The sequence below is a fragment of the Berghia stephanieae genome, chromosome 7 (assembly GCF_034508935.2).
Source record: "Berghia stephanieae isolate SIO BIC M18660-M18661 chromosome 7, UCSD_Bste_1.3, whole genome shotgun sequence".
NCBI classification, from domain to species: Eukaryota; Metazoa; Mollusca; class Gastropoda; order Nudibranchia; family Aeolidiidae; genus Berghia; species Berghia stephanieae.
This window is the reverse complement of record NC_088366.1, coordinates 47,041,006-47,068,505: the sequence shown is the minus strand read 5'-3', so window position 1 is coordinate 47,068,505 and position 27,500 is coordinate 47,041,006. Positions and strand designations below refer to the sequence as shown.

At 37.0% G+C, this 27,500-nt stretch overlaps 2 protein-coding genes across 6 annotated transcripts in view; one reads left to right on the top strand and one right to left on the bottom strand.

Moving 5' to 3' along the window:
* Positions 1-16,107, top strand: part of LOC144977387 (integrator complex subunit 10-like) — a 53,217-nt gene extending 37,110 nt beyond the window's left edge. For all 3 annotated transcript variants that reach the window (XM_078922550.1, XM_078922549.1, XM_078922551.1), the window contains exons 10-17: positions 2,908-3,059; positions 6,218-6,300; positions 8,450-8,515; positions 9,974-10,030; positions 10,974-11,165; positions 12,440-12,602; positions 15,239-15,335; positions 15,887-16,107. In XM_078922550.1, coding sequence (XP_078778676.1) covers positions 2,908-3,059; positions 6,218-6,300; positions 8,450-8,515; positions 9,974-10,030; positions 10,974-11,165; positions 12,440-12,602; positions 15,239-15,335; positions 15,887-16,043 — 967 coding nt within the window. In that variant the 3' untranslated portion in view covers positions 16,044-16,107. The remainder of the gene's footprint in view (positions 1-2,907; positions 3,060-6,217; positions 6,301-8,449; positions 8,516-9,973; positions 10,031-10,973; positions 11,166-12,439; positions 12,603-15,238; positions 15,336-15,886) is intronic.
* Positions 16,108-18,119: 2,012 nt separating this feature from the next.
* Positions 18,120-27,500, bottom strand: part of LOC144976246 (uncharacterized) — a 22,195-nt gene continuing 12,814 nt past the window's right edge. For 2 of the 3 annotated variants that reach the window (XM_078920430.1, XM_078920431.1), the window contains exon 8: positions 27,416-27,500. This exon is cut by the window's right edge and continues 56 nt beyond it. Coding sequence is in view for 1 of the 3 variants with exons in the window: in XM_078920429.1 (XP_078776555.1) it covers positions 18,272-18,498; positions 19,678-20,060; positions 26,952-27,142; positions 27,380-27,500 (922 nt within the window). In the remaining 2 variants the exon portion in view is untranslated. Of the gene's footprint in view, positions 18,499-19,677; positions 20,061-26,951; positions 27,143-27,379 lie in introns of those variants that run through there. The other variant, XM_078920429.1, reaches the window with a different exon arrangement.

The window sequence follows — 27,500 nt, the reverse complement described above, 5'->3', positions numbered from 1 at the left end:
CGAGAATTGAGATCTATTTCAGGCACCCGGTTTCGAATAACTCTCAATCAATATTTTCTGAGAGTAATTAAAACACAGTAAATGATATTATTAAGCCGTTGAATTGCTATAAATTTTATACCTGTCCATTTCTGATGATGCCTATAATAGGCTCAGTATCAAAGTCGTCACTATCGATTAAAGTAAGTAGGCTATAGATGATAATTGGTCCTTTTCAAATATTTTTATTTCCGGTGGACTGAATACTCAGCTGTGTTTTCAGTCCACTGGTGGACTGAAAACACAGTTCCTTTGCTTTATGACTATGCATAGCCTTTTTCTCCCAAGCATTTTAAATTGACTCCTCTTTTATTTCTGCTTCTGTGAATAATAATGTTGTACGACGCTCATACACCATTTTGGACATCATTGACCAAATGCTTAAAAAATATTTTATAAAATAAAATGAGCTTTTATATAGCGCAATATCCACTAAATGTGCTCAAAGCGCTTTACAAGGGGTCCCTGGCCAACAGCAACACTTAACATGTAGGACAATATATATTAAACAATTATTGGTATCAAATTTACCTTTTTTGTCAAAACTTTTGGAGAAGAAAGTAATGACACAATTATCATCTCATCTCAAAAACAACAGTTTGGAACAACCTTTTCAGTCAGCCTACAAACAGCAACACAGTACTGAAACGGCGCTTCTTAAAATCTTTAATGACTTGTTATGTAATGCTGATGCTAACAATATCAATGTATTATGCCTTTTAGATCTTTCAGCTGCTTTTGACACCGTTGACCATGACATTTTGTTAAGAAGATTAGAAAATATGTTCGGCGTAAAAGGAATTGCCCTTAAATTGTTTACATCATATATACAGGATCGATGGCAAACTGTCTTGGAAAAAAGAGTTGCCTATAAGATTTGTACTGTTGTCTACAAATCCTTGAGAACCAACAGTCCCTCCTATATTAAAGACCTTCTAAACATATATGTTCCCAATAGAAACTTGAGGTCAAGCAATGACCAATCAATCCTTGTCAAACCTAAGCCATTGCGTAAAATAGATGAACAATCTTTTCAATTTTCGGCCCCCCATTTTTGGAACTCTCTCACATCACATGTGAGATGCTCGGATTCGTTGACAACTTTCAAATCTCGCTTAAAGTTTTATTGTTTTACCTCATAATGTTGCAATACTATTATCATATTCTATTGTTGTTAAATTGAATTCGTATCACTTCTCCATCAAACTTGTTTTACTGTAATATGTTTTGTTTTATATCACTGTAAAGCGCTGAGATCCTGTGACAAAAGGGTAAAGCGCTATGTAAATGCCATTTATTATTATTATTATTATTATTATTATTATTATTATTATTATTATTATTATTATTATTATTATTATTATTATTATTATTATTATTATTATTATTATACCGAGACATGATGCCTGTTAGGCAATATTACAATTTTTTCGGACAGAGACAACGCTGTTACCGGCCAGATACTCATTTTACACCTGGGTACGGTGAGAGAATGTGAGTAAAGAGCCTTTTCCAAGGACTCAACTATGTGCCAAGCGAGGCTCAAACCCAGGACCTTCCGATCTGAAAGCGAGTGTCATACCACACGACCACATAGCTTCAGTTCAAGCTGTTTTATTCAAGTCAGTATGCATTGGACTCAATTTATCTTTAGATATAAATAAAATGTGAGTTATGCCTTGTATTGAAAATTTTGTTTTATTGTCAGAAGAAATAATTATTTCGCACTCTTTTCCGATCGGTCATTTGTTTATCAACAAGATGGGGCAACTTCCTATGTTAGTCACAGAAAACTGCTAACAGTTTTAAAACTTTCGATATTGTTATTTTTATACGACTTTGGTATAGCCTGCATAGTTTCTTAACCAGTAAAGAATTTTTTTATTAAACATAGCAAAGTAATAATTTAAGGTCTTGTTCTTGTTGCTTATGAATTTTCGAATGTATTTGAAATTTGTTTCATATTGAAACAGTGTCGTACATGTTTGCCAATTTTCAGTATATTTACTGAATTCAGAATGTAAAACAAAATCAATTTACTTTCGCGGGTGGTTGGATGGGAGCATCACCCTTGAATCATATACCTATGATGTTCGCATGGGTGTACGATCCGATAGTGATGTCGTTTCTTCTTCTCTTTACTAGCCTATCCTGCTTCTGTGGTTTGTGATTGTATTTTTGACAGGGGATATTTTTTTTCCTGTAAATCCTCTGCCTGTTTGTTCTTGGTTATTTATAATTTAGCTTATGATATCTTTAGGTTATGATTTTGATTGACATTTGTACTATTTTTGTTAGATTGCTTGTTTTTTTGTTTCAGCGGTCTCTCATTATAACCTCAATTGTGTTGGAAGAGACCTAAAGCAACAAACAAACAAACAAAAAATTTACTTTCCAATCCTGCTGAATGGAATAAAAGTAAATACTACATGTCTTTTTACTGGAGTTCAAAGCTCAGATAGTAGTTGTAGGATGTGTTTGCGGAAAAATTCAGTCAAGTTCAGTACGGCTATGTGAACTTGTGGTATGACACTCACTTTCAGATCAGAAGGTACTGGGTTCGAGCCTCCCTCTACGCATAGTTGAGTCCTTGGAAGAGACTCTTTACTCACATTCTCTCACCATACTCAGGTTGTCTCTGTCATAAAAATTGTAATATCGCCTAACAGGCGTCATGTCTCGTTCTACATGTTACGTGTTGCTGTTGGTCAGGGATCCTTTGTAAAGCACTTTGAGTACGTTTAGTGGATATTGTGCAATATAAAAGCTCTAGTTTTAAAAAAAAAGATTTTTTTTTTCAAATGTTTATTTACCCATACTCTATTTACAATTCTTTATTTATTCATTAGTTTTTATTTATCCCCACAGATCTCACTCCAAAAAGTCCAAGTCGGATAAGCCATCCCAACCCAGCATCCACCCGTCCACGTCCATTTCTGCACCGGCTGTCATCCTTCACCATTTTGAGACGGCCATCTTATGTATGGAGTTACTTAATTCTACAGAGGAGATGAAATTTGGTAAAAATACATAACCCACTTATTTTTTTTTGGTGTTTTAACCCTTTTAATGGCAAAACTAAATTTCTTGCTATTATTTATAATCAAAATGTTGCTGCTTGAAGCTCGAGGAAATAGTATTTATAATATTGATAATAATAATAATAATAATAATAATAATAATAATAATAATAATAATAATAATAATAATAATAATAATAATAATAATAAATAATAATTAATAAATAATAATAATAATAATAATAATAATAATAATAATAATAATAATAATAATAATAATAATAATAATAATAATAATGGTAATAATAATAATAATAATAATAATAATAATAATAATAATAATAATAATAATAATAATAATAATATTAATAATAATAATGATATTATTATTATTAATAATAATAATTGTTATTGTGTATTATTATTATTGAGTTATTGCCTTTGCAATTGTATTACTAGTATTTTAGTTCCATTAATAATACACTTAATTACATTTAGTTACTTCTAAATAATGTCACAATTGCATATATTTTAAGAATACATTATATTCGTATCATTAGTTAACTTCACTTGTGCATTGACGTTATATTACTCAACGTATATTCCTGTTTATGTATATTTCTATACTGCCATGTTTAATATTACTAAGTCTGTGATATATGATTTAAAGAACTTGAATAAATCAGCTTGTTGATTGGCCACCAATAAGTGTCTTCCCTGTCAGTCTTTGTATGCACTGCCTTTGGTGCATAACAGTAATAATAATAATAATAATAATAATAATAATAATAATAATAATAATAATAATAATAATAATAATAATAATAATAATAATAATAATAATAATAATAATAATAAATGGCATTTGTATAGCGCCTAACCCGATTTCATCAGGGTTTCGGTGCTTTGCTTTCTTAAAGTAGATAAAGAATTACAATGAAAAATAAAAACATAGCAATTTAAATGACTTACATAGCAATAGACGTTGCATTATACTAACATGATAGGAAAAACTTCATTTTTAAACTAGAAATCATGAGACAAAAAGGCGAGTTTTCAAGTTAGATTTGAAAGCTGATAATGAGTCAACACTTTTATTATTTTTGGGGGGAATGTTCCAAAAATTGGCGTGCCAATATTTCAAACGATTGTTTACCAATTTTGCGGATGTCTTAGGTTTAGATAAGATTGTTCTAACGCTATTATATCTTAGATTTCTACTCTGGAAATGGGGATGTACAAGGTCATATAAATATGCAGGGCATGACTATTGTTTTATATACACTGGAAGATATTTTATACATGATATGTGTCTCAACAGGTAACCAGTGCAACTGTCTAAGGAGATCAGAAGCAGACGATTTTTTGTCTTTTTTCAAAACTAATCCGGTAGGGTTGTGTTGTACAACTTGAAGAATAAATAACAATAATAAAATTGAATGGAAGTCTTGATTTAATTTTCAAAGACAGATGATGTGAACATTTCGGATTACACCATTGTCAACAAAACATGATGAATGGGATACTAAAACCAAATGAGAGATGTAAGGATAATCTGAAGGTAAAGGTCATACTACAGGACCACAAATTTAGGTAGTGGAACTTGGCAAACCATAAGCGATTTATAATTCATTATATAAATCTGTTTCTTTCTTTTTTTTTCTTTTTTAACTCACGGAGCGTGGCTCAACGGTACAGTCTTTGCTCGTACCCGAAAGGTACCGAGTTTGATCACCTGCCGTTGCGCTGTGTGGCCTTGAGCAAGACACCTCGCCCTAGCTGAATATGCTGCATTGCACTGCGGCTGATGCCTCGGTTATTCCAGGCTTCCCTTGGAATAGACCCTAAAGACAAATTTCCCCTATGTAGACCTGTAAATTCTCAGTCAATTAACTGAAATCAGTCAATTTGTCAAATTCAAATATTTAAAAAAGGAAAGAAATAAAAAAAGAAAGAATTCACAAATCGTAGTCGAATGACCGTAAAATAATTAGGAGTGTTCCACAGCGCTACGCATAGCTCATGGGGACCGTTTATATTAACGATGTATATATTGCCAAGACAAAGCAACGCTTTTTATAAAAGGCGTGTCTGAACACTTCCCTGGGTATTTTCACACATCCTTCGTTAAATTATTTTTTCACTTTCCAATCCGTCGTGATCCCAACTGTAGCCAATTTTAACTGAGCCACCGAGCGATAAATTTCACTGTTTCATCTAAGCCAAAATTGACCACATTTACCCTTCGAGTCTCAAAACTATGATAAAGTAAATTGCGAATGCCGCAAGTCCGTTATGTAGACATCTTCAAATCGAAAGGTAGGATAGATTGCTACAAGCACATTTCGATTGCCTCACGTTGTAAATAAACTGGTTGACCGTTTCTTCACTGATTGAGTACCTGATCATAAGGAACAATGGTAAGTAGCCTAATTAATTCCCGTGCAAATCAGGACGTTTTCTGGCATTGTTTTGCTCAAGCCCAAGCGAGCTTGCTGTTTTGTGGCGATTTACCTTCATTTCGATTCTTTGAATTTTTCCGCTACGCCTGCCGAAGTTTCTTCTTGATAATTCACTTCTACTTAATAATTCAGTGTATTGGCCTGAAGTCATATTTATTTAAGTTTTTTTTTCTCTGTCATTTACTGATTGAAAATCAAGTTTGCTCATTGCTACATTATTCTAATGTTCTCACAATGGCTGAGCTGTACGTGGATCGCAATTCAGACTTGTCGTCGCATCGATAAAGATGTGAGTCCCGTGAGGAATAAATTCAATTGGTCATGGCTAGAAGTTAAAGATGATAATGGTGATTATTTTTCTATGTCAAAAAAATTCCAGAGGCAGGAATATGACTTTGATGAAGTCATCTTTACCTATATGAATGACATGCTTATTAGCATTCCTTCTACATCAAATTATGGCAGTCATACTTCCAGTAAGAAATAACACCACTATTTTGATATATTGTATTTATCACTCTCCTCTCCAATGATGCCCTTATTTAAAAAAAAAATAATTGAATCTTCAGTTTGTCGAAGAGTTTCAGTCAATTTTTATAGAGCTCATTTACAGGTCTACCTATGGGATAAATAAAGGGAATTTTATAATTTTAAAATTTCATTTTTATTTTTTAATTTTCGAAATTTATTTTTCAGAGTTTTTTAATTTGTGCCAAAACTGGCAGAAGGAGACTCAGATGATTATGAACTTCTTTCAAATTGACATGAACATTTATCAGGTATGGCTTTGTCGTCATCATTTGTTGTACACGAAATGTTTCCATTGAAAATAAATAAATAATAATGGTACCGGTATAATAATAATAATAATAATAATAATAATAATAATAATAATAATAATAATAATAATAATAGTAATAATAATAATAATATTGATAATAATGATTATAATATTGATAATTATAATAATAATAATGATAATAATAATAATAATAATAATGATGATGATGATAATAATAAAAATGATAATGATAACAATAATAATGACGATGACGATGATGATGATGATGATGATGATGATGATGATGATGATGATGATTGATGATGATGATGATACATAAACGAATTAATGATTAAGATTGGGAAATGATAGGTTTTTAGTTGTGTTTTGAAAGTTTGAAGGGATGAGGATGAATTAAGAAATAACAGTCCTTCATCTGGATTAACCCGGTATCGATCTCAGTCCCTTTTATTGTGAAGTGAGTGCTCTACCTAACAAACTATTGGGACCCCGAACTAAAAAATACAGGTAGGGAATTCCAACAATGAGGAATGCCAAATTGAAATGATTAAGTGCTAACCTTACGAAGTATCCTTGGCATTACAGTTCACTCCGATTAATCACACATCGGTTAATCGCACACTCTGCTTATACGCAAAGAATTCCAAAAAAAACTAATTTTTTCTCTATATAATCGCTCCGCTTAAAAAAGAAAAAAAAAAGAAAAAAACAGAAAATAAAAAGAAGAAAATTTTTTCAAAAACCCATCCCAAATAAATAAATAAATAAAAAACAAACATTCTAATGAGGTAATATCTAAAACATGACAGTCCCAAGCCTGTAGGAAACTCAGAAGTAAAGGTCCTACATGAATGACACATGAAAGCTGGTACTTAGATGTTATTTTTAGCTTCTTCGCTTAATCGACACACTAACCTGAACTCCCGTGGGTGTGCGATTAAGCGGGGTCAACTGTACTAATATAAGCTTGTCATCTCTCGATCTCAAATTATAAGGAAAAGAACTATTTGTATGTAATGGTTCTCATTTTTACAAAGCCAAAAATATCGCAGGCCAGTTAATGAGTGAATTTTAGTTATATTTTTAAACTTGCTCTGTCATTACGAATTTTGTTTACCATAGCTTCAATTTTATGGAATGAATTGAATGAATATTATATATGATATAATAAAAATAAAATTTAAATAATGCCAATCTCCACCTAATGTGATCATTGGCGCTTTACAAAATATAAGTGATCTGAGAATTGCAATAAAATTAAATGTTAAATTTTGAAATATTAAGGTAAAGTTGATCTAAAATATTCTGTCTTCAGCCTAGACTTGAACCACTCAATAGTATGAGGGCTTCTGGTAAAGATCGAGAGAGAATTCCAGATTGATGTTGCCGCAAAGTAAAATTTAAGTTCCGAAAATTTTGTTTTGGACATTTTTCTTTCTAGAGGGAAGTTGATGTCACTCATTTCTTTTTAAAAAATTTTAAAAATGTTTTTAGACTGCTATTAAGTTGACAAGTTCTCACTAAATCACTTCTAAGTCACAGGGTTCCTGCAGTCTCTTTCAATTCAAGAACTCCTTGAAAACTCCTTGAATTTCAAAATGGAAATGCTGTAGGAACCCTGAAGTCAGATTATAAACGTTTTAAGAATACGCATCGTTTTATTTGTTGGTATGATTTAACTGACATCCAGAATTGTAGAGTATTTTCATTTGACAAATAGCATACCAATAGAAGAATGACTGAATAGTTTTAAACTTGATCAGTAATTCACCTCTGGGTTTATTTTGTATAATGCGAGCTTTTTTGTAGCGCAATATCCACTAAATGTGCTCAAAGCGCTTTACAAAGGGTCCCTGACCAACAGCCATACGTAGCATGTAGAACGAGACATGATGCCTGTGAGGCGACATTACAATTTATTTGACAGAGACAACGCTGTTAACAGCGAGGTGCTCATTTTACACCTGAGTGCAGTGAGAGAATGTGAGTAAAGAGCTTTTTCCAAAGTCTCAACTATGCCAAGCGAGGCTCGAACCCAGGACCTTCCAATCCGATAGTTAGTGTCATACCACTAGACCACATAGCCGCATGTATAACAATGCTAATCATTTGTTGTTTTTTTTCAGGGCAATTATGATGAAGCTTTAAGCCTGATACAAAATCCACCCTTCGCCATTTCAAGTAAGGTCAAGGTGAGGCTTTTGTTGTCACTCGAGTATGGTTTCCTTGATCTCCTTTGGGCGAGCAAAACGGTCTGAGGAAACAGCGTTGAGAGAGAGAGAGAGAGAGAGAGAGAGAGAGAGAGAGAGAGAGAGAGAGAGAGAGAGAGAGAGAGAGAGAGAGAGAGAGAGAGAGAGAGAGAGAGAGAGAGAGAGAGAGAGAGAGAGAGAGAAAGAGAGAGAGAGAGAGAGAGAGGGAGAGGGGGAGGGGGAGGGAGGGAGGGAGGGAGGGAGGGGGGCAGTCCTTCATGGCTCTGTTTTTATCAGGTTCTTTTCTTTACTCGGTATTTCTCATCAATTCAATAATCACAATAATCATCACTCTTTATAGTGAGATAATCATTCACACTGGAGTCGAAATGAAAAATGTATGCAAAGGCCTTTTTCAAAGATTTCAATGCTGGAATTCTCAACATCTTAATATTTCAAATACAGACCTGCCAAGTACTATGAAAAATTCGTAGAATGACTAATTTTGTACTCTGGTTGCAATAAATCTTATAGAAAAGGAAAGTACCATTCCAGAGAACCTATATTTAGGTCTTTGGAGCATTTTTCGGTCATGTTGAGGGCAAATTATAATGTGTAAAGGTATTTCTATGGTGACTTCTTTTTCCCCTTGGAAACTACGAATATCTGAAATTTTCAGTTGGCACCTCTGCAAATAGTCAGGTCTGCGAGTGAACAATTCCCTTCTTTTTCTTGTATATCACCTTTTGATATTGACTGATTCGGTCATATGTTTTAAGTCTTTCAGCGCTGAGGCTATATTCGCATTTCCATCACAAAATGGCTGACACCTAAGACAAAGCGACATTCGAATTCGGCGCAAAATCTCAAAATACTCCCCTCTGGGGCTCATTGAATGTTCTGATGAAAGAAATGATACCATTGGTTCAATTTAGAGTACTTTTGTAGAAAGAAGGATTGGATTACATTATTATTTTTGCCTTTCAAGACCTGCCGCACTGTGTGGCCATTGGCCAGTAGAACAGATTCTGCTCTGGCCGCAGCCGCACAGTGAGGCCAATGGCGCTGAAAGAGTTAAATACAATTGGACACCCTATAGCTCATTTGGTAGATCGTTGGCTTCACACGTAAAGGGACTGAGATCGATAATGGGTGAAGTCGATATTATTTTATGACACTTACCCTGTCCTCCCAGCAGTGCATGGCTAGCTGGGTCTGTTATATCTGGTGGAAAGTAGTACTTTGCATTGATCTAGTGTCCTATCCTAATGGTAGCAAGCAACTGCATTTGTCCATTTCACGCTATATAGAACGGAGATAAACTTTGGCGCTGTGGGCCTAATGACTCTTAAGGATGACCACAATATGTACAATGGTTTGTTCAGAAGTTTCTGAAGAAATTCCTTGAATTATTACCAGGTTTTGTTTTTTAATGATCATATTCTTTTTCATCCACTACAGATGAGGAAAATGTCACTACAGATGGCCTGTTGTTATTTCTGTCAAAGGAAATATCGGGTACTTTGTTTTTCTCTGAATGAATTCTTTTCCCCATTATAGGATATACATTTAAGAGTATTAAACAAAAATGAATATAACAGCTTCGTAAAAAAACAAAATACCAAACACGGAATATTTCGGGCTCAAAACCCTTCTTCAGCCAACAACAAAATACAATAAAGATATAAATATGTTACTAAATTCCAGATAGGTATTTTGTATGTAGGTCTTCTCTGTAGAAAAATCTTGGACAGTTTACTTGGAAAGTAATTATAATTACATAGAAATAAACTACAACAGCTAATCAAAACTAAACACATAAAACCACCTGTCATGCTTACCGAATTCACTCGACCTCTGTCTTTCTCTCCCTCTCTCTCTCTCTCTTTCTCCACCACCCCTCACCACCCTCTCTCTGTCTGTCTGTCTCTCTCTCTTGCACCCCCCCCCCCCCCTGATTTTTTTATGATTGCCAAAATAATGATGATGTTGATAATGATTAGGACGATGAATATGACGATAATGATGATGATGATGGTGTTGATGATAATATAATGATGATGATGGTGTTGATCATAATATGATGATGGTGTTGATGATAATATAATGATGATGATAATAATGATGGTGTTGGTGATAATGATGATGGTGGTGTTGATGATAATGATGATGATAATAATGATAATGATGATGAGATGGTGTTGGTGATAATGATGATGATAATGATGATGATGGTGTTGATGATGGTGGTGTTGATGATAATGATGATGATGGTGTTGATGATAATGATGACTATAATGGTGATGATGGTGTTGGTGATAATGAAGATCATAATGATGATAATGATGGTGGTGTTGATGATATTGATGATGATAATGATGATGATGGTGTTGGTGATAATGATGATGGTAGGGATCAAGATGATAATTTTTTATCCCATCTATGACCTCTCATCTTCCAGAAAGCCTGTGAGTTGGTCGCAGAGATAGCAGACGACATTTGCAACCTTTCCAATTCTTCCCCTCTTGGTAAGGAAGGGGTGGAGGATAACACGATTATGACCAGTTCACCAGATAGGAGTCTCGTCCTGTTACATTCGTCTGACTCAGAACTTTTTCTCTACTGTATGCAGGTTTTCATTGCAGCTTTAAGGGTAAGGAGTGTCAACAATGTCTTGGTTCATGTCTCCAGTTTTTGATTGGTCAATCTTTTTATCAGTTTAAAATTATTATGAATTAGACTGTGTATGTTTACCATGTATGTGTATTGTATGTATGTGCATATGTTTAATTGCCTATGTTTTTATGTGTGTGTTGTGTATATATGTGTGTGTTGTATCTGTTTATTTCTGTCTTTGTCTTTGGATTAGATTACTTGGTTTTGTCCTGGCCCTGGCTGGAGTCCTTGCTTGGATGGAAACAGTCAAAATGATATTGTAATTTGTTGATAAACATTTGAGTGTGTTCCTCTTGGTGGGATCATTGTGTGTGGATGAAACTTTTCGGTGATCTCAAACCAAGTGCACTGGGAGTGTGCTTTTGGAATCTACATCTGTACCTTATTTGAACCAATTCCCTGTCTTAACTATTCCTCTTTTGCTTTTAATTGCAGATCTAAATTTTTTTTTACTTTTACATTTTCTTTCTTTCTATTGGTGCTGAAATGACCTGAATATGTCTCAAGCTTCATAAAACCTTTTACTCACTCAACCCTAACACTGACTATATCCGTAGTTTACCCGAGGTTACTTTTACCCTATGCCTATTTATTACATTTTTTTGAGACAAATTATAGGCGTAATAATCAAAGATAATATGTTTTAGTTTTTTCGTGTTAATGGCAGTTGAATAAAACTATGCACATGCTCATTTTTAATACATTTTTTCCAATTTTGAAAAGTAGCAAAATTCTCTAGGATTGAGTGAGTTAAAAACAAAAACAAAAGAGAGAAGGGTTGAGTTTTGAGCCCGAAATGTTTCGTGTTTGGTATTTTGTTATATTCATTTTTGTTTATTACTTTTTGCATCCTATTGATTACGATTCAATTTTTTTAAAAAATACTTTTTTGGGGAGTTATTTTTTTTTTAAGCCGTTACATTTATTTTTATACTTTTATTGTTTAACTACCCACAGGTTTTTTGTTCAGTTTAGTTAGTATTCACTATTTGCTATGTGGTCTTGTGGTATTACACTCGCTTTCGAATCGGAAGGTCCTGGGTTCGAGCCTCGCTCGATGCATAGTTGAGTCCTTGGAGAAGGCTCTTTACTCACATTCTCTCACCATACTCAGGTGTAAAATGAGTACCTGGTCATTAGCAGCATTGTACTGTCTGAAAAATGTTAAGTGTTGGTGGATATTACGCTATATAAAAGCTCAATTAAATTTTTTTTTAAATTTATTTTCACCATTTTTTTCTTTCTGTCTAGGACAAACTTTATTCACCTCAACGTCAAGACACGGTCCTGGCACACCTTATCATTCTACTCCAGTACAACTGGCCAGTCCATGAAACCTTGTTCTCAGACGTAGTCTCGGTCATCCAAAAGCAGAACAGTTTTGCCTACAATTTGTTTTTCTCCTATGTCCACCGTATCCTTTTTTGTGCATGTGTGTAGTCTAGTGGTATTTCGTGCGGCTATGTGTTCTTGTGGTATGACAATCGCTTTTGGATCGGAAGGTCCTGGGTTCGAGCCTCACTCGGCGCATAGTTGAGTCCTTGGCAAAGGCTTTTTACTCACATTCTCCCATCTTACTCAGGTGTAAAATGAGTACCTAGCTGTTAACAGCGTTGTCTTGTCCGAAAAATGTTAAGTGTTGCTGTTGGCAAGGGATCCCTTGTAAAGCGCTTTTAGCATGTTTAGTGGATATTACGCTATATAAAACCTGAATTTGTTGTTTGTTTTGTTTGGTATGACACTCGCCTTTGGATCGTAAGTTAAATTTAAAATTAATTAAAATTGAGCTTTATATAGCGCAATATCCACTAAATGTGATCAAAGCGCTTTACAAGGGGTCCCTGGTCAACAGCAACATTTCACATGTAGGACGGGACATGCCGCCTGTTAGGCGATATTACAATTTTTCGGACAAAGACAACGCTGTTAACGGCCAGGTACTCATTTTACACCTGAGTACAGTGAGAGAAAGTGAGTAAAGAGCCTTTTCCAAGGACTCAACTATGCGCCGAGCGCGAGGCTTGAACCCAGGACCTTCCGATCCAAAAGCAAGTGTCATACCACAAGACCACATAGCCGCACGTAAGTCAAGAGTTTGAGTCCCACTCTAGTGACGCATAGTTGAGTCCTTCGAAAAGGCTCTTTACTCACATTCTCTCACTGTACTTAGGTATAAAATGGGTGCTTGGCCGTTAATATTGTTGGCTCAATCCGAAAAAGATGTGTAATTACTCTTGTTAAGCTAGCAGGCAATGTGGTCATTGAATGGTCAAAAGTTTGATTGAGAGAATTTAATGAAAACCCAACTGATGGTCCAAAAACATTTCCAAACAGCTGAGTGATGTCAACTACAGTAGCTCCGGATAAGACGATGCCCAGGGAAGCAGAAAATAAAATCGACTTAACAGAAAATCAACTTAACCGGAGTGAAACCAAATGAGCAAAAATGTATGTGAACAAAGCAAGCCAATCTAGATTAAGTATGGTCCTTCATGTCACGCTTTCCGCTGATGTTGCTTGATCGCATCGAATTGACCAGAGAGGTAGTGGTCACGCTTTTTGTAAATCGTTTAGACTGAAATGGCTGGTATGCCAATTTCATTTCCTCTGCGCTGATTTTCTGTTGCATGCCAGACTTTTCAACTGCATCAATCAGCTTGATCTTTCTTTTCAGCCATAGGTTTGCCATTGTAGTTGTAGACTTGACTTGAATTCTTGATAAAATTGATACTAATTAAGAGGGTCATTAGATAGGATGACCTGGGATTAGAAAAAAAATAAAAATAAAATAAATAATCTTGACTTGAAGTTGTGACGATGTAAAAAGTGAGATGGAGAAATCACAGTTATTCGATACTGCTTATGTACATTGAACACAGACGTTAGGTAAAGTACCTACATCACATCGATGTGCACCAATCGTTCGCGGGTATTCTTAACCAATGGAAATTCTTACTGGTAGATTTTTTAATCAATACAAATACTTGTTTATTTGTGATTTTATTGTGGTCATGAGTGATAAGAACATCGACTTAAGCGACATCGACTTATGTGGAGTGTTTTGTTTTTTTTAACCAATGTTATATAGGAAGAAGGGGGAGGGACCAAGAAAAAAAATCAACTTGTGTAAAAAATCGACTTGAGCAACTTCGACGTATCCAGAGTGCACCGTATATTGATTCTATTGAGATATTTAGGGAAATTTGAAAAAAACAGTGCAACCTCTGGATAAGGATATAGGCCTCTGGTCCCGATGTATATCCTATTAGTATTAAAAACCCCAAAATAGTGACATACATTCTAGTTAAACCCCTGTTTAGTGACATCGGTATAGCGATAATCGGCAGTCGACACCAATGCTTGATACAAAAACTAGCCAAATAAACAACCTCGTTTCCGAATCAAGAAGCAAGATGTCTACCCTGATCTAGAGAACATATGGACAAATAGATGATGACAAAGAAGGAAATAGCCATGAAGTAGGGGATTCCCCTCAATAGTCTTGTCAACAATAGTCAGGAACCAGGACAAGATTGAGATGAACGGCCGTAAACGGAAGAAACCTTGACTTGTGATGATTGTGGCCATCTATGAAGCTGTACTGACATCGTTCAATTAAGCAAATGAGAGCTATAGGTGAACCGACTTCTGCCCCCCATTTTTTGCAAGCAGACGATGAAAATCATGATGGCAAAATTTCAGTTGCGGAATAATTGGCTTGATAGATTTAAACAGCAACATGGCATTGTCTTGGAAGTGGTCTGTGACGAGTGTGCCTCTGTTGACGCTACTATGGTCAGTGAAGTGAAAAATACACTTCTAACATGGTTGGGATGTGTCCAGCGTCCAGTTGCCCGTGCATTGCATTGTTATATTCATGGGTCTGCCATGCTACCCTCTTCCATCATGTTGGAAAACCCCAGAATAACAACACCCCTGGATACCGGCAAATTTTCAGGTGTAACAGTCTGGGTTCAGACTTTTTCAGGTCTGTATGAACCTGGCCATACAAATGTTTATTATCAAAATCCTTGACATTGAGCTCATTAGAGGTGGACATTTTGGAAGAATTTGCCTTCCTGGACACTCAAGAGGGAGGCAAGGTCAATCTGGACATTATGCCAATCAGTACCAAGACTCTGGCACAGTGAGTACATACACAGTCTGAACTCATTTATGATAATATTCCTTGATTGATACTTTCTTAGATTCCACAAACTGATATCAAATTTCCAATTGAATTTTTTCAGGGTTTTTTTTGTTTTTGTAATTTATTCACATCGTTCAAGAAACCGTCACAGATTTGACGAACTATTAAGTGTTATAGATCAGTATTTTCTCAAACTTTGGTGGGTCATCGTCCCCCTAGGGCTAGTTGACCCAATTTTTATTGATTATGTGATTGTTTTATTGGGTTTTTATTGATTATTTGATTGTTTTATTGGGTTTTTATTGATTATGTGATTGTTTTATTGGGCTTTTTTTTATTGATTCTTTGATTATTTTATTGGGTTTTTTTTTTGGTTTAATTCTTTTATCGTTTTTTTTTGTTTTGTTTGATTCTTTTTTTCTTTTTTTTTTTGGTTTGATTATTAATTTTTAAAGTTTTTTTTTTTTTTGCTTGATTCCTGATTGTTTTTTGTTTTTTGTTTGTTTGATTGTTTGGTTGATTGTTTGCTTGTTTCTTTGTTTGCACAGACAGCGTACAGTGACCAGGGGCGTCAACAAAGGAGTGAAAGAAGATTTCAAGGCCATGCTGGAAAAACAAGTGGGAACAGTGTCTGAACCCATGGTTGTCATCGTCAGACGGTTTTTGAGGGAGGAAAAGGCCGAGATCTTACAGAGTGTTTCATGATGTTATACTAGTTTGTGTTTAATGGAATTATTTTGAATAAAGATGTATAGAAAAATGATACAAACCATTTTAGTTATCCAATTAGTTCAGATGGTAGAGCACTCGCTTCACACACAAAGGGACCGAGGTTGATCCCAAGTGAAGTCAAATTTTTTTTTCTGACTCCACCCCCCCCCCCCCCCACTGTCTACCCAACAGTTATTGGGTAGCTGAGTCGGTGAGACTTGGCAGAAATTACTTTCTAGTATTATCCAAAGGGTAACAAGCAATTGGTTTTGTCTATTTCACGCTATAATAACTTGGACAAACTCCTGCTCCGTGTGCCGATTGGCTCTGAAGGACTTCTTAAATTATCCAGCACATCTGTGCTTCTTGTGTGGCTTTGTCATTTAGTGGTATGACTATGACACTTGCCCTGGTTCGAGTCCCACTCTGAACTCTTTACTTACATTTTCTCAATACACTCAGGTGTAAAACAAGTACCTGACTAGCAACATTATTTGACAAACTATATTGCTATCACTTTAACTCACTCAATCCTAGAGATTTTTGCTACTTTTCAAAATTGGAAAAAAATGTATTACAAATGAGCATGTACATAGTTTTATTCAACTATCATGAACATGTAAACATTAAGAACATTAGCTTTGACTTTGATACTATGTCTATAATTTGTCTCAGAAAAATGTAATAAATAGCATGGGGTAACAGTAACCCCGGGCATACTACGGATATAGTCGGTGTTAGGGTTGAGTGAGTTAAACAATAGGTTTGACTTGACTGGAGCATCAGACCTTTCTGATTTCATCAAGACGGCATCAACCATGATGCTGCTCAAGCTGTATGGAAGTCCAGGTTGCATTGCGTTGTTACTGGATCTCTAGCTCAGTGCGACTATGTGGTCTCGTGGTATGACACTCGCTTTCGGATCGGAAGGTCCTGGGTTCGAGCCTCGCTCGGCGCATAGTTGAATCCTTGGAGAAGGCTCTTTATTCACATTCTCTCACCATACTCAGGTGTAAAATGAGTACCTGGCCGTTAACAGCGTTGTCTCTGTCCGAAAAATTGTAATATTGCCTAACAGGCGTCATGTCCCGTCCTCCATGTGAAATGTTGCTGTTGGCCAGGGACCCCTTGTAAAACACTTTGAGCATGTTTAGTGGATATTGCCCTATATAAAAGCTCAATTAAAAAAAATAAAAAGTTTTAGCTCTTCGGTCTTGAGCTGTGGCGTAAAAGTTAGACGTCTTTTGTAGTTGTTCCAGTGTGTTACTAATGCTTTGATTTGGTGGGAGAATTGTGCATCTGAGTTCTTCAAGAGGTTGACACTCAAGCAAGAGGTAACAATGTCAACTTAGCAAATGGTGACAATGACAATGTCACCCAAGCAAGTGGTAACAATGTCAACCAAGCAAGTGGTAACAATGTCAACTTAGCAAGTGGTGACAATGTCACCCAAGCAAGTGGTAACAATGTCAATCAAGTAAGTTGTAACAATGTCAACCAAGCAAGTGGTAACAATGTCAACCAAGTAAGTGGTAACAATGTCAACCAAGCAAGTGGTAAGAATGTCAACCAAGCAAGTGGTAACAATGTCAACCAAGCAAGTGGTAACAATGTCAACCAAGCAAGTGGTAACAATGTCAATCAAGTAAGTGGTAACAATGTCAATCAAGTAAGTGGTATCAATGTTAACCAAGCAAGTGGTAACAATGTCAACCAAGCAAGTGGTAACAATGTCAATCAAGTAAGTGGTAACAATGTCAATCAAGTAAGTGGTAACAATGCAAGACAACGCTTAGCCTGGATTGTCTGTCACTGTTTCATACACCATCTTTCGGATTTTTTACTTTCACATGTTTTGATATTCGTGAAGCTCTCTTTATATAGATATCGTTTTGCTACTCATTTTTGAGTGATTTTTCTCTGGAAATCCATTCATATTTCCTTTTCCTTTTTTTTTTTTTTTGGTTCCAGATTCATATCAGTCTAAACTGATAGTATTAACCCCCCCCCCCTTCTCCCATTCTCAATAGACAATTTATTATCAAAACAAGCTTCAACATAAAACAAATGAACAACATTAAATGTTTAATTGTTAGAATAAAAACATGGCAACCAACGTGATTATAATGCTATATTAAAGTTTGAAAAATCTGTCATAAATTTAAATTTGTCAAATTTGTAACCACACACCCATCTACGCATGGAATGACCACGTCAGATCTTCAGTTTCGGGGATTTCCACTGTTATTACTTGTGCCACTACTTCCGGTGCGTCCCCCACCAGACACCCACCCTTGAGAACGTGTCTCTCTGTCATCCGACAGTCTTTGCGACTGTGACGTCATTTTACCGGAAGCCTCCTTTTCCCAATCCACAATGGCCGTCATACTGCTTGGTCCTCCGCAAGATTTTTTCTTTACCAAACCAAACATCAAGTTTCGCTGACCAGCTATAAGGTAAAGTAAAAAGAATAAGAAAGAAAGAAAAATTGTGGAAGAAACAGAAAATAAGATAAAAGAAACAACTGGAAAGATAAACTTACTTACTTATCCGAACCAGCGGCGACCACCTGAGCTCTAGCTCTTCAGTCTTGTGCCAAGACGTAGAAGTTAGAAGTCTTTGCAGTTTTCCAGGCGACTATACAATGTGTCGTAACGATCAACCAACAACACTTCGTATAAACCGTTCTACATGTTAAGAGTTGCCGGTTAGTAAGAAACCCATTATAAAGGGGATTGCGCACGTCAAGTGAATATTGCGCTATATAAATGCTCAAGTTTTTTAACAGACAACTCATCTCATAACAGCACAACTCCAAATTGTTGAGGAAATCCAGGTATCAGAGTCACTGCACTTATTGGTCAGGATATTGTTGGTTGAGTGAACTCTTCTGGTAGCTCTGTGCCGTCCTTTTTACCACTTTCTGCTTCAGCATTTCTCAAGAGCATTAGCAATATCCACTAAACTTGCACTAAGCGCTTTACAAGTTGTCCCTAGCCAACAGCAACACTTAACACGTAGGACAAGACATGAAGCCTGCGATGCGATATTACATTAGGGGGGGGGGGGACAGATACAACGCTGTTAACGGTCAGGTACTCGTTTTACACCTAAGTAGGATGAGAGAGTGTGAGTAAAGAGCCTTTTCAAAGTACTCGACTATGCGCCGCTCAGAGCGGGACTCAATTCTTGACTTTCAAAACATTCCAAGATCTTAATACAGAAAGGACGTGCGAATATTATTTCTCTGCCGCCAATCTGTTTTTTTAAAAAGTAATCTATGTGTGGTTTCATGTTTCATTTTTTGTTGTTGCTGGCTGAACGAGGACTTTGAGCTTGAAACGTTCCGTGTTTGATATATATATATATATATATATATATATATATATATTATATATATATATATATATATATATATATATATATATATATATATATTATAATTATTATAATTATTATTTTTTTTGTTAAGCTGTTATATTCATTTTTTTGTGTACACATTACTTTTTGGTCATTTTTTTTTCCACCCAATTTACACCGACATAACGGCGTTTTGAGACACGACATGTCACAAATCAACAAAAACGCATTGCACACGAAACGAATACATGTAGATACCGTAACTCACGTGAGCCGAGTAGACCCGTCGCTGATTCCACGTGATGCAACAGCAGATGCGAATCACGCGGAACCGCGGCCTCCATTGCGTCGACGGCGGTGTTCGTTTTTTTGGGACCGTAGCGTGGAAGGTGAAGGTCACACGTCTCGTTGATATCTACCGTCAGCTTCTCTTGAGACAAGACGGCGTCACCGCACAGGGAAGCGGCGCTTCCACCCAAGTTCTCGGCCATTTCCTTCACAGGCTCCTCAAGATCCTGGCTGGTTGTGGTCGATGTTAATCCCTCGGATGCTGGGTCTCCGGCTGCTGCTGTTGCTGCTGCTGCAAGAACTGCATCGGTTTCTTCAACAGGTCCTTCAGTTGACGCTTGAGGTTCGTCCTGGACTTCCCATCTTCAAGAATAACAAGTAAATTATATATAAATATAATACATTCAATACAGTAGAATCCTGATAATGATAATAATAATAACGATGATGATGATGATGATGATAATAATAATAATAATAATAATAATAATAATAATAATAATAATAATAATAATAATAATAATAATAATAATAATGTCTTTATTGCCCTCAAAATAGTGACAATTTGTCATTTGGTTACACATTTATAACAATACAATATTATAGAGAACATACATAACATAATAATATATATGTATATACACACTCACACATATGCACACTAGTAACATCGTAGTCATCGTCATCATCATCATCATCATCATCGTCACCATGATCATCACCATCATCATCATCATCATCATCATCATCATCTTACTTACTTACTTACTTATCCGAACCAGCGACCACCTGAGCTCTAGCCCTTCAGTCTTGTGCCATTACGTAGAAGTTAGACGTCTTTTGTAGTTGTTCCAGGTGACTATAAAGTGTGTTACTGATGCTTGGATTTGGTGGGAGGAATGTGCATCTCAGATCTTCAAGAGGTTGACATTCAAGCAAGTGGTGTGTTACTGTTTCATTGGGGTGTTGACATAGGGGGCAGGAGGGGGATGTGTCTTTTGTAATTTTGCTTAAATGGTTGTTGAGTGGTATGTGTTGTGTTCTTAGTTGAAAGATGATGCTTTGCTGGTGTCTTCTGAGCTTATTTAGGCAATCAGTCTTTACAGGAGTGGTCATATGGGAAAACATACATCTACCCGTGGTGCTCATTGCCCAACTGTTCATCCATTCTTCTCTCTTATTTGTTTTGATTATTTGTTTCGCTGTGTCTAAGGATACTGGAAATGATGGTTGTAAAAGTGTTGATCCGAGTCTGGCTAGTCTGTCTGCATTGTCATTTCCTGGTATATTTGAATGTCCCGGTATCCACTGGAGAGATAAGTCTACTCTGTGTGTTGTAAGGAATTCATCTAGTTGAGATCTTAAACTATTGAACGTTGAGGAGAGTTTATCTAAATCGAGAGCTTGGAGAACCGATTTGGAGTCTGTGAAGATAACAGTGTTTTGAAGTTTTGAAGGGTTTAGCTGGAAAACAGAAGAGAGGTGTCGCAGTGAGGCTTCTATTGCAACTGCCTCTGCCTCGTAGTTTGAGCAGGAGCTTCCGCAAGAATTGTGGATTTTATCACAGGTTTTATCTGGGTATTCTACTACAAACCCATACCCAGCATTTTTAGTTCCTTTGTGGGCAGATCCATCTGTGTAAACATGTATCCAGTTGTCTGGGTATTCTTGTATTGTCTTCATTGCTAATGTTTGTATATCTGATTTGTTTTTATTTCTTGTTGTTTCTTCTACGAGGTTAGTCTTTATTTTTGGAAGTTTTAGTTCGGCGTATGGAGGTTTTTGACTGATTAAAATAGATTTTTCTCTGTTTTCTGGGAGTCTGTGTCTTTCATTCAAGTTGTTAGCAATGTGTAGCAGGGATTTTTGTTTTAATCTTGTTCTTGGTTTCCATTTCTCTGCCAGAATTCTGTTTGGATGGTTTTCCTCTTTTCGTTTGTATCTTTCAACCATTTCAAGCACTGCTGATTCTCTGCGAAGTCCAAGTGGTTCCACATTAGTATGTATTTCACATGCTGCTGTGGGTGTCGATCTCAGGGCACCGGAGATGAAGCGAAGGGCTTGGTTTTGTACTCTGTCCAAGGTTTTGTGTGTGTTTTTACTACCTACATTTTGGAGGGCTAAATTGTAGTCCATGACGGAACGCACATAGCCTAAATAGAGTTGTCGAAGCGAGTTTTTGTCTGCTCCCCAATTAGTATTGGCTAGTCGTTTTAGTAACTGGAGTCTCCTTGTGGCTTTGATTTTTACATTCTGAGTGTGTTTGTTCAGAGATAGTTGTCTGTCTAACTGTATGCCCAAATATGTGGGGTTTTCTTCTTTCGCGAGTCGATGGCCTTGGATGGAGAGTGTTATTTCTTTCTTATAAACAGGATGGCTCTTAGTAAATATAGAGTAGACTGTTTTATTGCAATTTACTTTTAATTTCCATTTATCACAGAAGGTGTTTAAGCTTTCTAAATCTTCATTTATTCTATTGGAGGCTATTGGTAGGTCCTTTGTAGTATACCACATAACTAAATCGTCAGCATATAGGGCCTTTTCTGTCTGTAATACTTCTGGTAGATCATTTATAAAAATAAGAAAGAGAGTACAGCTGAGGCAGGATCCTTGTGGGAGACCTTCCTCTAATACTTCTCTGTTTGACAGTCCGTTATTAATTTTTGTTTGGATTGTTCTGTTACTGAGAAATTGTTTAATCCAGAAGTAGAGATTTCCATCAATTCCGTAGTCCATCATTTTTGATAACAACCCTTTCCTCCATACTTTGTCATAGGCCTGTTGGAGATCAACAAAAACCGCGACTGTATGTTTTCCATCTTGAAAGCCATCAATTATTTTTTGACTTAATCTAAACAATTGATCTTCTGTTCTTTGCCCTATCCTAAAGCCTGCCTGATATTTATTTAGTAGGCCACATGTCTCCAGCCACCAGTATAATCGGTTATTTACCATTCTCTCAGCGATCTTTCCAACACATGAGGTGAGAGATATTGGTCGGTAACTTTTCGTTTCTTCGGGTGGTTTATCTTTCTTTAAGATTGGAATTATAATAGCATTTTTCCATCCCCTTGGTACTATTCCTGTCTCCCATGTTAGATTTATAAGTTTGAGAAGCATCTGTTTACCTCTCACGCTAAGATGCAGGAGCATTTCATTGTGTATCTTATCTGGTCCAGGGGATTTCCTTAATTTGAGTTTTTTCATAGCTCTGTGAAGTTCTGACATGGTAAAGCCCTCTTTGAACAGATATGAGATAGCTTTTGGGGCCTTTTCTTGATGTTTAAGGTCTTTAATCAATTTTTTTGTCCTTTTCACTTCCTTTTGATGCCTTGTTTACTGAAGCAAAATGTTTGTTGAAGATTATGGCTTTTTTTTTGGTCATCTACGATTGTTCCTTCTGTAGTTTTCATGGGCTTTGGGTTGGTTTTCGGGGTTTCATTGTTAAGATTATTATGTAAGGCCCATGCTTTTTTCCCATTTTGATTGAGGTCAATATTAGCGCATGTGTCTGCCCATTTCTTTCTTTTAGCGTTGTTAATAGTTCTTTTGACAATTGCCGATGCTTTATTGTACTCAATCTTGTTTTTAATGGTTTTGTTTTCCTCTAAGTTTTTCCTTGTTTCCTTTCTTGCATTTACTGCTTTTTCAATTTCTTTGCTCCAGAAGGGTTTGTAATTCTGTTGACTACCTCTTGGAATTCCTGCTTTTGCAGCTGCAAGAATGGCTTTGGTGAGGGCTTCGTTTAAATGTTCTACACTTGATGTATCTGTAATTTTTGGAAGCTGGTCATCTAATGTTGCTGTGAAAACATCCCAGTTTGCTTTCTTGAAATTCCATTTGGATTTCTGCTCAAATGTTTTCTTCTGTGTTTGAACTGTTATTTGTGTTAAAATTGGTTTATGGTCACTGCCTATTTCATCCAGGACTTTAATGTGACAAGAATTCAGAAGGTCAGAGGAGATGATGGTTAGATCGGGATGACTCAGGGACATATGAGCTCTGTGAAGAAGGGTCGGGACTGAGTCTGCATTTTGTAAAATGGTGAGGTTGGTTGTATTGCAAAGCTTTTCTAGTTCTTTTCCTGTGTTGTTTAGATTTTTGTATCCCCATAGTGGAGAGTGGCCATTGAAGTCACCAGCAATTATTGTGTTGTTGTATTGGGAACTGTTTAGATCTGTTAGGTTTATAGTAAGATATGAAGTGAATAGAAAAGTGCCAGAAGACAATAGAGAATAAAAATTTTTCGCGGCGGTGGTGGGGTTTGAACCTGCGACCTTATTGGTACGACAACTCCGCCTGGCAGGTGAGAGCGTGGCTCTACCGTGTGAGCTATCCACGAACACAAAAATATTCGTTTCAAACTCAAAGTCATTACTAGATCCCTCTCTCACCCACTTCTTGAGACCGCCGATTCGTTCGTACACCACCATCGCGAATAATTTTGACCAGCAGTTAAGCTTAATAGCCAATATTCTCAACACAAACATATAACATAGAAACGATTGAGACATTGAGTATGCTCCGGTGTATGGGGTGAATTTTTAATTCAGAAAAGTGAGTGGAGCAGGCACTTATGTTGGTAACAACAAGATATGAAGTGAATAGAAAAGTGCCAGAAGACAATAGAGAATAAATTTTTTTTTTTTTTTTTTCGCGGCGGTGGTGGGGTTTGAACCTGCGACCTTATTGGTACGACAACTCCGCCTGGCAGGTGAGAGCGTGGCTCTACCGTGTGAGCTATCCACGAACACAAAAATATTCGTTTCAAACTCAAAGTCATTACTAGATCCCTCTCTCACCCACTTCTTGAGACCGCCGATTCGTTCGTACACCACCATCGCGAATAATTTTGACCAGCAGTTAAGCTTAATAGCCAATATTCTCATCACAAACATATAACATAGAAACGATTGAGACATTGAGTATGCTCCGGTGTATGGGGTGAATTTTTAATTCCTGCTCCACTCACTTTTCTGAATTAAAAATTCACCCCATACACCGGAGCATACTCAATGTCTCAATCGTTTCTATGTTATATGTTTGTGTTGAGAATATTGGCTATTAAGCTTAACTGCTGGTCAAAATTATTCGCGATGGTGGTGTACGAACGAATCGGCGGTCTCAAGAAGTGGGTGAGAGAGGGATCTAGTAATGACTTTGAGTTTGAAACGAATATTTTTGTGTTCGTGGATAGCTCACACGGTAGAGCCACGCTCTCACCTGCCAGGCGGAGTTGTCGTACCAATAAGGTCGCAGGTTCAAACCCCACCACCGCCGCGAAAAAATTTTTATTCTCTATTGTCTTCTGGCACTTTTCTATTCACTTCATATCTTGTTGTTACCAACATAAGTGCCTGCTCCACTCACTTTTCTGAATTAGGTTTATAGTACACCGTGGAGGGTTGTAAATGTTGTAAATGGTAAATTTCTTATTTAGGTGCCATAAGGTGACTTTCTGTACATCAGTTGAGTTCTGTGATGGTTTAGAAGTAACATCTTCCGTGATGTCATTTCTTATATAAGTAATAACACCACGGCAGTCGTCACATTTGCAGGTATAATATGTATAACCAGCAATATATGGATCGCTATTTTTATACAGGGTTTCCTGAAGTAAAGCAATGTGAACTTCTTTTCATTTAATAATTTCTTCAGCTCTGTCTTTTTATTCCTGATTCCACAAATGTTAATTTGTAAAATATTCAAATGTTTGTGGAATTTCTTTGTCCCAGTAGCTGACTTTTCGCGCAGATCAGCCTGGGTACTCACTGTCTGGCGCGGACCTTTTTCGAGGCGGCGTCCGAGCTCGTATGCTTTCCTTTTGTTTGTCATGGCATGCTGGGGAATCTCTGGTCTGTCTTCCCACCCTAACCTGTATTCCTTGTCAGCTGCATAACATCAGGAGTTGAGCTGCAGATGCATGTTCCTCATATAATTAATTTTTATAGGGTTTAGTCAAGTAGCCTTCATTTTGTCTTTCCCACAGTCTCTTTCATGATTGACGGTCGCCCATTCCCCGCCACCTACTGTTTCCTGGCTTGCAGTTATCTATTTCAGTTATTCTTTCTGCTTAAAGGGCCATATTTCATAAACAGAGGATCGTCACGTCCTGGGTCATTTGTGTCGATGAGAGATTCTGTGGGCCTAAAACAAAGGGATACCAGCCCTTTCCCCTAAAAATCTCAATTTTTTAAGAAGGATACATGATTACAATCAATCACAGATAGTCATACAGAAGACATGGGCCACAGGTCGACCAAAGAGGGAGTATAGAAGTGTTAAAGTTACAGCACTAGGAAACAAGTATGAGCTATAGGGGTAGATTAAGAAAAGTAAGGACATACAGAGGACACCACACTACAGAATGAGTGTGAGGTGGGTGGGTGAGGAGCAGAGCGTGTACCACTCATCGGTGGGTTCTGTCTCCTGCACCTTAAGAGGAAGGGGTCCCACCTACTCCCTAGCCCGGTTATACCGCCGGGGACTCGGTCGCGCCCATAACAAACTCAGTAGAAACGGGGAACACCACGGGAAGGTGCTGTTATGGACACAATAATGCATGAGAGGCCATATGCAATAATCTCTGTCAGACAGGATTACGCGGCAATCAATGCACCTGGAAATGAGAGGTGTTGGGTTCGAAATGCACATCAATTTCCTTTCAGCAAGCGGGACGTCCGGCCCAGACCTTGCAGCTCCCCCATCATCATCATCATCATCATCATCATCATCATCATCATCATCATCATCATCATCATCATCATCATCAACACTACTGGACCAGAAAGATTGGTTGTCCTCAAGTAAGCCAAGCAAGATTGCTTTTTAAAGCGCTCACAAGAAAGTTCTCTCCCTCCCTCCATCTCTCTCTCTCTCTCTCTCTCTCTCTCTCTCTCTCTCTCCCTCTCTCTCTCTCTCTCTCTCTCTCCCTCTCTCTCTCTTTCTTTCTTTCTCCCCCTCTCTCCCCTTACCCCACTCCACGCTCTGACTCTCTCTCTCTCTCTCTCTCCTCCCCCCCCCCCCCCCCCCCCCCCCCCCCCACCCACTGACACACACACACACACCTCTCTCTCTCTCTCTCTCTCTCTCTCTCTCTCTCTCTCTCTGTGTGTGTGTGTGTGTGTGTGTGTCTCTGTATTGTATTATTATCTATATATATATATTATATATATATATATATATATATGTGTGTGTGTGTGTGTGTGTGTGTGTGTTGGTGTGTGTGTGTGTGTGAGTGTGTATCATGTTCACCTGAGAACGGAATCCAGCTCCTGTTGTAGTGCCGGGTCCGTTATGGGATCTGTTGCCAGATTGATTTTCCTAGGACATCGATGGAGGCCATGACCGGAAGTGACGTGGTAACCCTCTTGACACTCCAAGAACTCTTTGTAAGCGTCATCGTTCTTTGAAATCTGTTGTTGACAAGCTATGCTCTGGTCATTCTGATGGGCAGAGATTCGACAGGAAATTAGGAAATTAGCAATGCACAATTTTACACGGCTTCCCATAACAATTTCCTAATTTGTAACCGACCCAACACAAACATTGTCCATCAGTTGGGGTGCTGAATAAATGTAATGCGCTGTAATTTATTTGCACTATATAAAAGCTCAATTTTTAAATTACTTTTTATTCTATGGAATAAACTTAATGACTGATTCTCACAAATGTAAAATTACCATTCCTGTCAAATCAGTAGCGGCAGGTGCTTTCCTCGGGAGGACTGTGGTCAAACCGCACATGTTGGCCACTTTCTTTTGCAGTGACGTCATCTCATCCAGTCGTCTGAGGTTGTCTTGT